At 35.2% G+C, this 13415-nt stretch overlaps 2 protein-coding genes across 3 annotated transcripts in view; one reads left to right on the top strand and one right to left on the bottom strand.

Annotated features, from left to right (window-relative positions):
- The window catches only part of LOC119640516 (RING finger and CHY zinc finger domain-containing protein 1), a 10635-nt gene extending 2087 nt beyond the window's left edge, over window positions 1–8548 (top strand). The window contains exons 2-6 of one of the 2 annotated variants that reach the window (XM_038038604.1): window positions 7082–7243; window positions 7338–7496; window positions 7939–8217; window positions 8280–8379; window positions 8430–8548. In XM_038038604.1, the coding sequence (XP_037894532.1) occupies window positions 7082–7243; window positions 7338–7496; window positions 7939–8217; window positions 8280–8379; window positions 8430–8491 (762 nt within the window). In that variant the 3' untranslated portion in view covers window positions 8492–8548. The remainder of the gene's footprint in view (window positions 1–7081; window positions 7244–7337; window positions 7497–7938; window positions 8218–8279; window positions 8380–8429) is intronic. The other variant, XM_038038606.1, reaches the window with a different exon arrangement.
- Window positions 8549–10960: 2412 nt separating this feature from the next.
- On the bottom strand, window positions 10961–12835 carry LOC119640515 (lysophospholipid acyltransferase 7). Its single transcript, XM_038038603.1, has 6 exons — window positions 12500–12835; window positions 12318–12444; window positions 12071–12257; window positions 11851–12002; window positions 11418–11791; window positions 10961–11355 (listed from the first exon to the last, which is right to left on the bottom strand). Exons 1-6 carry the CDS (start codon window positions 12709–12711, stop codon window positions 11004–11006), a joined length of 1404 nt encoding a protein of 467 aa, XP_037894531.1. The 5' UTR covers window positions 12712–12835; the 3' UTR covers window positions 10961–11003.
- Window positions 12836–13415: the final 580 nt, after the last annotated feature.

The raw sequence follows: 13415 nt of genomic DNA, 5'->3' as shown, positions 1-13415 counted from the left end.
AAACAGAACGAGCGAGCACAGAAACTTCATAAACCATCTGCAGCAAATCGCGTTAACGTAGATAACCCGATTGTCGTATAAAATTTTTGATTGAGTAAATAGTTGTTGTGAAGCAGTTAGGGTAAAAATGGTATAAGGTATGATTATGCTAACAGAATAACGGTAAGCTTGGCTTGCAAAACTCGGGCCGAGCAATATCGAATGCGCACTTGACTCGATCATCTGTTCTTGGCACTTTTGTTGTGTGCGAAGTTATGGATTGCTGTCGTCGAATCAGTTTTTCACGCGAGATAAAAACTGCGTTGCATTTATAATATCATTACCGTGTGAACAAAAATATAAATGCAAATAAGAAGAAAAAGAAAATAAATAAATAAAGCAAACAATAATCCAAGTAAATTATTCTCAATTTATGTATGTAACAATTAAAGTGCCACAACTGAACACTTCTTCGCACCACTTTATAGATATGCTTCAATAGTCCTTCAATCCCCATTTTAATGTTTCCCAACAATATTTGAAAAGTTAATTATTACCTTAAGAGAATTTACATTTCCGTCATTACTAGGATGAGATCGCCTTTGCATGCATTAATTCTGCGACAACATTTTCATCGTCGGATGAAGTTTCACTCGACACGGACAAAAATAATATACGTTGTCGTGTCGAGTTGCTTTAAACTCTCTACTTGACGCACCGAGTCGAAAGTTGACGCGATTTCGACCGCCATAAACCCAAACGAAGGAATGAATGTCGAGGTTATTCGACGTCGATTGTTACAAATCGATTCCTGTGTTCTTGTTTTCATTCGTTCAACCCTAGCGACCACTTTTTGCGGTGCAAAAATGAAACCAGTCGTAAGCTTCTTATAAGAGATTGTTATTAAGGAATTTTACTCTAGTTACTTATATTGTACTTAGCTTAAAGATGCACATTCTTCTCTGGAAGATCAAGTATTGAGCTTCATGGGAGATATTAGGCGCTGTTCGACCACGATGATAGGATCGAGTTTGCCTTTCCGTTCATTTTATTTACAACGGAATGTTTATGATACCACGTGTGTTGTGCTATAACAAAACAATGCAAAGAATAGCGAGAAAGGGAAATGAAATATGAAATTTGAGGAAGAAATTATTGAAAAAATTGGATATCATCGGGTCAAGCAAAGTTTAGCAAATTGATTATATCATCTTTTACTTGAATTGTCAAATTCTTTTTCCTTGATAGCTGACTTGACATTGATACCTTCTGTATCTATGGTGTGTCTCTCTTCGTCCATTTGGTGTTTTGCCTTGTTCACTATGTGTTCTTCTTCTGATATTTCCAACGACCGTCCCTCCATGGCAAGCATTTTCTTGACTGTTGTCATCATGCAGTTGTGGAGTTCGTCTGTTTCCTCTGCCTGTCTATATATCGATCGAATAGGTGCTGAAGTTCACACGAGTTTTCTCGTTCATTTCATATTCAATTCTTTCTATGCAAGTTTTACGGCGCCAATAGGTAAAAGCATCGAAAATAATTTTATTATACATATACATATATTATTTTATTATGATTTGATTATTTTTTTCAACGTTTTGAAATTTTTGAGATTAAGTAACCTTTCCGTGTCCATTAATTTACCTTATCTCCCTTTTGGACATGAAGTTGCTTTCGAGCTGAAATTGTCAGTGGTCTGCGTTCGATATCGAGCAAACACTCATACGCTATCGGCCCTAGCTTTCTATGGATATTTATCTTTTAACAACATTATATCTCGTAAATTGAGTATCAGTTAAGTAAAATATATTCGATGATAGATTGATCGATGTTGTATGTGTCATAAAAAAGATTGTCATTCATCTTTCATAATAACTGTAAACAATTTTTTTTAATAACATTGAGCTTAAACGTGTAAAAATATTTTCGCAAATGACATAAAAATAATTGCATAAATAAAAAGAAGACAACAGCAATAAATTGAAATAAAAACTCAACGCTTTCACACGTTTTCTTTCTTAATATGACTGTTATAACAAACCAATCGATTGCGACAAATTTGAAAAAAGAAGAAAACGAATAAATAAAAAGCAATGAAACAGTACTACGAACGTGAGCATTAATTTTTCGTTAATTGCTCGCAATGCAAATTAAGCGCCTGTTGAAAATGTTTATCAGGTAATGAGCGTAAACTATAGTTGAAAAACAAAACAAAAAAAAAACGAAATAATAGAGTGAGGGCAACGTTTTCAGGAGTACCATTGTGACCCCTTCTCTCCTTCTCTCTCCATCTCTCTCCCTCTCCCTCACACACACACACACACACACACACTCTTATGGTAGAGTAGTTGTTCTTATTCTTGAAAAGCAAGAAGTTTGGATATAGTTTTAAGGTGCTTTTAAGAAGACGTAACGGTTTTGCTTTCCTTTCTCATCCGCGATTGTCTGGGATTTTTGTAAACACTCCTTCTTCGTCTCAACCGTATGCCGTCCAGCTACTTCTAAGGTGCGACTAATGTGTTTTAAAAGTCTTAATCAGTAAATTTTCACGATTTTTCTCCCGAAAGCCCAGCAGAAGGGTACTAAACTATGGACTCAAGTCGAAAATGCTTTCATGCACGTTTGTTGATTTGTTTAAAAGAAAATATCTAATTGTAATGATATTAATAGATAGATGCTAATTGAAGATTATTTTCTAGATTAACGTTCATGATGAAAAGGTGTTAATTATAATGTATCGAATGATTCGAATTGTTACACCTTACACCACCTACGATAGAAGAGCATATTAAGTTTGTATGCATATGTTCCTGGGACCACTACATTTTTCGCTCAATCTAGAGATCGCAAATTTCAAATTGCTTTGGTTCAATTTGGTGCAGTGGGATATTTTACCCCAAAGACGGGTGTAACCAGTTCTTACCAGTACTCCACACACAAAAATTTGTTCATTACCATATTTCATCTAAAAGTAGCATTTTCTCGTACCGAATAATTGTGTTCAGGTGATCTGAATTTCCTTTAATTTGCTGTCATTTCAAAATTTTTTACAAACAATAAGTAACAAAGTTGACTCTGATGAAAATTGGTCAAATATATATAAATACATGCCTGTATATATAAGGTGGCATTGCTAAATTCAGACCACATAGTAGGTCTACCTTTCGAATCTGTCCCCTTTATAAGCAACAAAATATCCATTTTTTTTTTTCATTTTATAATTAAAGTTAGACGGCGCCGTGCAAGGGTATTCCTTCTTGCGTGACTACAGAGTTGTGAATATGAACTGGTAACAAAATTATGTTCGGCCTTGAGCGAATCTTTTATATTTAAACAAGGTAAATGCTAAATTGTGATACTCTATAATATCGGATGAATCTGGTTGACTTTTCCCATTTTTATAAAATAAAAGTAGAAATTTTTATCAGATGTCTAATGTAGCTTAGAGGTAATGGGTAGAAGACATGCAAAGTGAAAGTTTTCTCAATTTTTGCTGCATGTCTAGATGTTTCGGCTATTTTTAAGCTCTTTCGCCAAATTTAAAAGCGACATCATTATTTTTGCGAAAAAAAGAACTTTTACCACAGATCAGTCATAGTTAGACAGACGGACAGATGGACGGATGGATTTGATGCTGGTCAAGAGTGAACATCCTTTATGGGGTCTTTGAAGCGTACTTCTGGGCGTTATAAACGTTTTGACAAGAAAATAAAATTATGGGCCACTATAATATCGGGTAAGCATAACCAATTTTGTTCTGGTTTCGTGCAGGTAGCGTAGCATTGCCAACACCGCGTATATTCAGATTTTTATAGGTTCATCCTTCGCAGCTTATGAATAATGGTATGAATAACGGTCAAATTTGTTTTTCCTTTGGAAAATAGACATGCTCTCAATTTACGTGTTACTATATAAGCCTATTCCTTCGATCTATTTGGCTTGTTTTCTATCCCAACCGCGCGCGCAAGAACTTCCACTATTTCTGCTTAATTTGAAACCGATTTTGCGGCCAGAAGAATGTTTACAAGACATATTTCGAGGACTGCGAGACGAACAGATTGACAGGCGGGCATACCGACATGCTTAAATCAATTCGGAATTTGATGTTAATCAAAAGTATATCTATATATGCCAATGAGTCTCTGAAGCTTACCTCTGAGTGTTGTATAAATTCTGACAAGTTTAATATATCTCTCATCCTTTGGTAATGGATATAGCAATGGAACTACTATTTCATTTAGTACAAATATTTTATAACATATTTTACTTTTGCTGAAATAATCGAATAAAGGCATTGGCATTGCTCTGCATTGATCATAATTCCAAGTGTAGGGCAAATTTATTGAAGCATTTAGCGAACACAAAATTTAAAATTCCTTAATGTGAAAAAAACGACTATGTTTGGTACATGTTTTCGTACATATAAAATTATATGTATACCATAACGCACGTATATACGCTTTTGCATAGAATATTTAACTTTTTAAAAATGAACAGAAATTCAAATACTTCAACACACGACCGATTATCGATTATTTAAATTTTTGATCAACTTTAGGAGAGAAGAAAAGATAAATCACCGATCATACTACCTTAATTTTAAGAATCGATTTTAGAATCGAATTTTGCAATATGAATAATACGGTACACTTACAGCACTCGCCCTTCTAAAGTGCCAAAATTTAATAAATCAAATGTAAACGTTTTCTTCCTTTAGCAGAGTCTTCGCCCATATAAATGACCGAAGATCAAGTAGTCGAATCGCGGCTAACTAACAGCGCTGATGGAGCATTTATCTCTCCTTGAACGTCTCCTGACTAGTTTTATTCAATTCTTAGAGACCTGGCGTTCGATTTTCGCACATTTTTGAACATTTTGTGTTAATTCTTCGCATATATTCGTACAAGTGCTTTTATATAATATATAATCTTATATATAAAAAAAGAGCATTTATCTCATCGTACCATAATGGATGGCTATGTTATTGTTATTACTGCCGTCTTGATTTTGGGTTACTTTCAGTAAAGAATGTTTACACCGCTGCATGTCACGTAAAGGGTTTCACTTGCAAATGGAACCCTGTCAAATGCTGCAGCAATCCATTACGCGATTTAAATGCTCGATGACATGGTCCGCAGGTATGTTTCCGCTTTTCAGTATGGGTTATTTTGTGCTGACGTAAACTGTTCCCATTACTAAAGTTCTTCGAACACACCAAACATTCAAATTTAAGAAACTCATACTGGTATTGCTTCTTATTGAGAGTCTTCGCTTGGCAGCATTGAATTGATCGTAAAGAAGCATTTACTGTGTTTCTGATTTTGGGAAAGTTTTTGAGCGATTTTATAGTCGGCTGTGATTGCAATTGCTCAACATTTTGTTCCAGATTTTGACATTTATTTTGCAACTTTTTGCTGAACCTTCTCAACTGTTGATAATGCAGAGCCATTGCGTTTAAATTATAATGCAAAGAACGTGTTCTTCTCGGCATTTGACATTTATTACTTATCAAAATTGTCTTTTGCTGCTTGGTAGGAGCGGGATCACAATTACTCAAAATTGATTCAGGTGGTTGTAAAACGTCGTGGTGTTTCACTATTTAAATTTGCTGGTCTGCAGACTTGATATCAGTTTCAGTTTTGCAGGTATTGTCTTGATTTTTCTCCAAATTGATGCTTGCCACACTTACCATTGGAGTACCGTGGGTTTGTGTGTAATGTTGTTTTAAGGATTCCACGCTAAAAAATTTCATTTGGCACACCATACAAGCATGCAATTGAAAACCGTTGCCGGATTTTACTATACTTTCGTTGAGTACGACAATACCGTTTGGCTTGATAGGTTGTTGAATGGCACTAACCGAAGTTACTATGGGTTTCACAGCTCGATTTTCACGCGTTATATCAAAATCGTCTTGCGATAAAGTTAGCACTAGTGTTGGCTTGGTTGTTAAAGTATGTTGATAGTGACTTACGCATACTCCTCCATGCTCTTTCGGCTACTTTTATTGACAAGTATTATTAAAGAAGGGCGCGCGAACACCAAAATTATTGAAAAATGTAAACAAACATATACGCTTATTCTCTAAAGGCACCATAGTTTATGCGCTTATTCTTTAAAGGCTTTAAAAAAATATCCGGATCAGATTCATATACAGTCGAAGTTTGTGGAGGTTTACCTCAAGTTAGCTGTCTCAGCCCAGTTCTTTTCAATCTATACACAGCCGGCTTACATGGATTACAGGACAATACTACCCATTCATTTCAATATGCTGACGATTTTCTCATCATCTCTGCCGGAAAATCATTAGTAGAAGCAGTCCGTAACCTCGACATTAAAGCCAATCTTTTTCACAGACATTGTGCAGACTTAAATCTAACTTTCAACCAGGAAAGATCAAAAGTCATCCGCTTTGCTAACGGTCCCAAAAATTTTTTTTACATTACAATCAATGGTATAAAAATCAGTCAGTCTTCCTCTTTTAAATTTTTGGGCAGAATAATCAACTCAAGTTTAATCACTCATGAGCATCACAGGGACAGCCTCGAAAATTGCAACACAGGCTCAAATGTCATCAAACTTCTGACTAACATTCACACCGGACTCCCACCTAGGAACGTTTACAAATCTATTGTTAGATCCAAAAATCTTACTCTACATCGTGCAATGCTCCTGCGTATACATTAAAAAAAATACAAACCTTTCAACACTCAATCACCAAACTTGTAGAGGACAGCGCTTTATAGCTCTATAAAAGTCTAAATTAAAGTAGTAGTGTAGTCTAGTTTCCAAACAAGATGATAATTGATAGTCTTAGTTCCATTTCCTTAGGTTGAAGTTTAAGAAAATTACTGACTCAAATGATTGTTCGTTCACAAATACGCTTAAAGTAGCAAAAAGCAAGAAGATTCAATATAGTTCGATCAATTTTATCTACGCGATTAACCAAGTAAATAAAGAGATCGGAACTTGTGGACCAATTAAAAGAAGTGAAACAACTAGTGGCGACCAATTTAATTTCTAATCAAACTTTTACTGTCAACATTGGGCTTTTTCTCTCCGAAACTCGAACTAATTCAAATATGGAATCTGATATTTCCAGACGCCTTGCTGTAAAAAATTTTACAAATGTCGTTTCTGCCACGATGAAAACGAATCTCATCATTTCGATCGCAAGACCCTAACGGAACTGATCTGCGCTGAGTGCAATGCGCGACAAAAAGTCCAAGAACGTTGTCAAAATTGTGGGACCCTATTCGGAAAGGTAAATGCGGCAGCTTTAAGCAAATCCAGATCCGCTTATCTAAGCTAATAAATAATGATATCTGAATAGCCTCCGTTTCTTCCTATTTTTCCAGTACACGTGTTTGATTTGCAACTTGTTCGATGACTTGGACAAACAACAATATCATTGCGCTGAATGTGGCATCTGCCGTATTGGAGGAAGAGAAAATTTCTTTCATTGCAAAGTCTGCAATATGTGCTTACCCATGCAAATGAAGACTCAAGGACATAGGGTAAGAGCACGGTAGTATCTTTACGTAAAATCAGTTACACCTTCTTCTTCCCGAGTGAAAGTGGGCTCGTGAAAACCCATGATTTTAGTGCATGCTTTCAACGACTTATTTCCAGCTAGAAAGCATCGCAAACACAAACGAATAAAGAAAAAGCGTCGAACTTCTTTCAATATGTTTAGAATGTTTATCGGCCTGTTAGGCTAATCGGTGTTCACGCGAATTAAATCAAACCGTGGACAACTACAGGATTACGAATCCTGTCGTAATATTGAAAAATTCATTGTTTCGATACTTTTTATCACGAATTTATACGTCCATTAACGCGTCTACGTCGACTTTCCAGGCATACGCATATTACCCTATTGGGTCAAAACGCAGAGTACACTTTTTGTTTAAGCAGTGATCAAAGCCTTTACTGATCGCTTTCCATTTGTATTTCCAGTGTATTGAAAACATATCGCGATCTCATTGCCCCGTATGTTTGGGTGACATACATACTTCACGTATACCGTGCCATATACCCTACTGTGGTCATTTGCTGCATGGAACATGCTTCGATCAATTGCTCGAATTCGGCCATTACACTTGCCCCGTGTGTCAAATGTCGCTAATCGATATGACAACCCTGTGGGAATATTTAGATATTCAAGCAAAGTTAATACCAACGCCGGAGAAATATGAAAAAGAAAGATTTCACATATTCTGCAATGATTGCCACAAGGTGCGTAGAGAAGCCCACAAACTATCTAACATTTTAAAAACATGACTTTCCATCTCTCAAAGACTTCAAAGGCCAAATTTCACTTTATTGGTTTAAAATGTTGTTACTGTGGAGCTTACAACACAACACAAAACGTTCAAAAACGCCTTTCCTTAGTCGCAGGTAATAAAAATAAAAACATTGCTTTCAATCTGCACACATTATAATAATAGCATATGATTTTTTCCTCCACTTTTCCTATCAGATGGACGAAGCACGGCTTGACGGCGTATAAGAATTGCATTTATTTTATGAACACTTATTTATTGAGATAAGAAATAATTTTTCGAAGTGCGTCTACAAATATATAAAAGCGAAATCATGTTTGGATGAATTTTTGGTAGAAGAAAAAGAGGATTAATTGTGGGCGTGTCAATCTGACGATTGAGATCACCTCCAGACTGACTTTGAGAGTTGCGACGGCTTACGTTGCCAATCCCGAAAAAACCCCGTGATCAACTAAGTCTTTAAATGGATTTTAATTGCCAATCGATGCGTTAACCCAGCCCTGCCTAATAAACAGTTCATGCCATTCTTGACGATTTTCAGAGTTTATTTTAGTCAAAATCAGGTTTCTAAACTTATCAACGTTGGACTGACTGCTCATGAGCTGAATCAAGAAAAAAGGAAAAAATTATATTTTACATTTTCGCTAAAATCGACAAGTGAAGATAACTTGAATGGGTTTTTTCTAATTAACGCATTCATTTAAATTAATACCAGATGCTCTTAGAGCTTAAGGTCACTGTATATTTGTCAGAACACTTATCTAATTTTTTTTTTGTTTGAATTAAATGATCCGTTAAATAGTCAAGAATGATATAAAAAGACAACTGTGGGCGTGGAAAAATTTTAAAAGTGTAAAAAATTGATCCTTCGAATATAAACGTACGGCAGCGTAAAGGCACGTGAAACATTAAGTGGGTTTTTTTCGGCAGACGATTTTTTAAGACCGTCCAAGCAGTGATTGGTACGATTTTCATTCTTTCCGTGCGAAGTTATCTTTAAAACGACTTTCCGCAGGCAAGTACCTATGATTTTTTCGATTAGTCGATTGAAGTATTTTTTGTTAATAGAAAGGCGCCTTTTTTGGCTGATTTCATTTTAAAAGTCTTTATGTCCTACACCTCTTGTAAGACCTATTAGGTTTGTGCGAGCTGACCTTGTCTGTTTGTCTGTCCGTCTATTGTCTATCTATGTACTCTGATGTTTAGCTTACAGGCGGTAAATTTTTCAGATATTTTGATGAAATTCGGACGACACGGACGTGTTTTCGTCCAAGGACAAATGCTTTCAAATGTGGTTCTGGTCGCACCACTTTTTCGACCATATATCGACCATATGACGCCTAATTTTCAAAAGTCGTTACATGAAGCGAAGTGGTGTAGTGTATGCAGTGGGAGGACTTGGCCGACGACCATATTTCGCTACATATTTTACATTAATTGACATTTTCCATTTCTATGAGACCCTATTGCTTGCTCCTAACAATAGGGCGATATGAGCGTCGTGATGGAGCACGGTAGTGGCGATTTCAAAAGAATTGGACGTGTAAGTGGGGGATAAAGTTGAACCCTGTCCATCATAAACATTGTACGATCTCTTACTGAGAAAATCTTACCGTTCTTTCGCAAATCAAAGAATCGAACACCGATCGTATATCGAGTCATTCCTAAAATTGTTGGGAATTATTGCTATTAGTTTGGCAAAAGTTTATTATTTTATATTCTCGGTCTTTCACTTTCGAATAACAGCGTTAATAAATAGTTTAATTTAATTTTTTTTCAAATTAAAATGGGCCAACACTTTCAGTAACGCTACCAAAAACGAAATATTGAATCTAGTTTGGAAATGCCAGCTTGCCAACAATTTAGTTGCAGTTACTAAAGGATGGAAGCGATGTGGATAATCTATGTGGGTAATCTATTTGATAAGATATCTGACGGCTGTTGTTTGCTGAACTTATAATAAAATAATGATTTTGTGCAACAAAAATTTGACAGATACTCTTTATTTAATTAGAAATGTGTTTAAAATCATGAATATTTTTTCTGGACAGTTCTTAAGCAGTTTCATATCGTTTAAACACTACATGTGACCAAATGCCTGGAATGTTACCCTGCATAAGCATATTTTATTTTCTAAATGTGTACCAAAGCAAATCTTTGCGCTTGTTTGAAAATTGCTTTGACATTTTTCTCTTAACTATCTTAATAGTAATATTTTACTTACAATACCTGCGACTGGAAGTTGTTAAAAGCTATAATCGGTTTGAGGCCACATATCGTGTACTTTGGTAATTGCATCTTGACGCTTCATGATCATAATATGTAACTACGAGATTAAGTAAGAGAAGAGTGCGTTCTATCACACAATACGATGGCGACTCTATGTATGCGTAACAATAATACGCAGTGCACACGCACATATGACACAAAAGACAAACATTTCCCAAACATATGATTTGATTTCTTTTTGCAAACTTACTTAAGCACTTTTGAACTTGAATTGAAATTATTGCTTTCATAAAAAAAAAAAGTTGCAATAACCATAAATTCTTTGGAAACCATCTAGGAGCCACAAACTTATGTGCCATTTAAAGATCACATAATTTATGCATAATTAATTGTCCCTTAAAACTGTTGGGAAGAACGGTCTTTTGCTTACAGTTGGAATTTACGATTTTCTCTTAAATTTATCATGGTTTTTTTTTTTTCCTTGGACTTTACTTGTTGCGAAATTTCAGTTTATTTGTTCTTTACGCTTATTGTGGTTTTTCGTTTGGTTAATACCACACCTGATGCCAGCATCAAAAACCACGCGATGTAACCGACGTGGTATATGGAGCTATAGAAGTTCCAAATGTTCGAGAACGACACCAACACAAAAGCAGTGCCCAGATAATTGTAACCAATACAAGACTTTGCAAACCAAAACATGTAATCAATTATAAGTCGTTTAAGTCCGGTAGCTTCTTTGGCTACCAATTTTTGCCATATATCTTCGACAGTTACGTAAGATGCGGCGCCTAATAGGCAAAAATAGTGACCAGGCCGAAAACCATGCCAATATGCCGAGCAAAGTAATGTGACGGCCGTCCTGCAAAAAAAAATTAGTTTTGTATATGATAGTAAAAACCTTGAGATTCTCCCTTCACCTACCTATATTTTTTACTAGGAAACTGTCTATATATGTTCACTGCTAACCAGTATTGTACACATACATTCCAATGTTTCATCCCTTCGCGCAAGGTGAAGCACTTTTCTACCTCCTTTACACGTATATTAACGATTGTATTGAAATTATACGAGCGTTTATCGGCATCACGTTTTAAATGTAAATATTGCTTGCGGGGACCTTCTCCATTTGTAGCGTCAGATTCTTCAGGGTAAGCGCCAAATCCGGCCATATTGCAAACGCATTCGCTTAAACATAAGCCAGCATATATGCGCATCCGAAATATAAGAAAAGCAGGCCAGATATACCAAAAACGGTAAATGAATGAACGTTCGTAGAACTCCGGTGAAAGTGCATACTAGCGTTAGAAAATAAATTAAAAGTCACATATATTACTTGAAATCGACCAGGACTTACACTTAATGGCCATATATAATCAACCGTCGCATATATCACGGAGTATATGGCAGCAAATTTGAGATTCTCTACAGTGGTTTCAACGCAAGGCGCGTAATCTTTAAACGGTGTTTCAAAATAATCGCGATAAGTACGATAGCGATAATAAGGACCTAAACACGAGAGAAAACAAGGAAGAGTCTTATAAAAACAAGGTTTTTTTAAAACTAATGTAATTTACCTGTGAGTACGCCAATATAATTGAAACTGTATTGAAAAATTCCGATTATGTCAATTGATTGCAATTCTACGTCATAGTCGGAAATTTCCACAAGTTCTTTCTCTGCGGGTTTGTTTCCGCTAAGTTCTTGTTCACGCTGTTTTAACTTTTTCCAAGAGGATGCCTTCTCAAATGCCACACCAGAAACCTTAAGAACAGTTTAGCAATAATAGGATATTTTTGCATACTTCACATATTTTACACTTACCTTTAAAGTCAAGACCATTTGTATCATATTCGTAGGGCCAGGAGGATTAGTGAAGCCGAAGACATGCGCCAAACGGAAAAAGGCTAGGTAAGCAAACATAATTACAAACGTGATCAAATGCGTTTTGCTAAAAAATATGTGAACACAATTAAGACAAATAAAGATAATTTAACGAATCTAACCTGGGATGCACATAAACTACAGCCAGCGCTCCTAGAAAGGCAGAAATAATGCAGTGCAGAATATGCCAACCGGAAACAAAGAAAGCAACGACAAGTCCAAATAATGTACATATCAATTTCCTTTGACTTTCACCCTCAATCTTTTTCACGTACTTTCCAGCACCAACGCAAGACAGCAAGCACAAAACGTAAATTATATCGTCAAAATTCATGATGGCGGCACGTTTTATAAACTTCTAAAAACAATTTTTATTTATTTTGTTTTTCTACACTTAAAATTCTTTTTATATGGACTTTAACCATCTTTGAACATATGAGTCAAAACAATTGTTTTCTAATATGGCAATACTATGAGCGCTAATCTATTACAGCAATGTACATGAAGAAAAAAAAACAAGAAACAAACAGAGAAATAAAAGTAAAATTGGAACATTGCAATAGCAACAACAAGAGCAACCGCTGAATAAGTTATTTTACTTTTATAACAAGTAACTTCAAAAAACAAAAAACAAAGGAAATATATTACTAATAATTTGATAAATATTATTAACCAAAAAAAAAAAAACAAAAAACAAAATAAAAAAAAAAAAGAAAATAAAAGAACTCTACAGCCTCTCCTTTAGTACTTCAAGAAACAACAAGTTTTGTTTTTAAATTATATTCATAAAATCTTCCAAAACAAAAAAACGAAAAACGGTTGTAAAAATTCCAAACAACTGAGAATGAATAAGCGTCCACACATATGTTTACATTTTTCAATAATTTTGCATGTATTTGTATAATCTATGGTGCCTTTAAGGAGTAAGCGTATATATTCTCAATAATTTGTATATTGGTGCACATCGTTAGGTATATGCTCCTTGCTTGATCTCACTGTTGAGATTAATATTATATTATATTATAATATTATATCGTG

This window comes from Glossina fuscipes, unplaced genomic scaffold (genome assembly GCF_014805625.2).
Source record: "Glossina fuscipes isolate IAEA_lab_2018 unplaced genomic scaffold, Yale_Gfus_2 121, whole genome shotgun sequence".
Classification (NCBI taxonomy): Eukaryota; Metazoa; Arthropoda; class Insecta; order Diptera; family Glossinidae; genus Glossina; species Glossina fuscipes.
The sequence above is the reverse complement of the archived record's forward strand: the minus strand, read 5'-3'. Positions and strand labels throughout refer to the sequence as shown.

Bases quoted from the DNA above. Each gene is read 5' to 3' on its own strand.
- LOC119640515 (XM_038038603.1), bottom strand. From the start codon at position 12,711: ATGAATTTTGACGATATAATTTACGTTTTGTGCTTGCTGTCTTGCGTT. The intron at 12,445-12,499 runs GTTAGATTCGTT...CATATTTTTTAG, and splicing joins GTAGTTTATGTGCATCCCAG to CAAAACGCATTTGATCACGT. The intron at 11,356-11,417 runs GTAGGTGAAGGG...TTTTTTTTGCAG, and splicing joins TTTCCTAGTAAAAAATATAG to GACGGCCGTCACATTACTTT.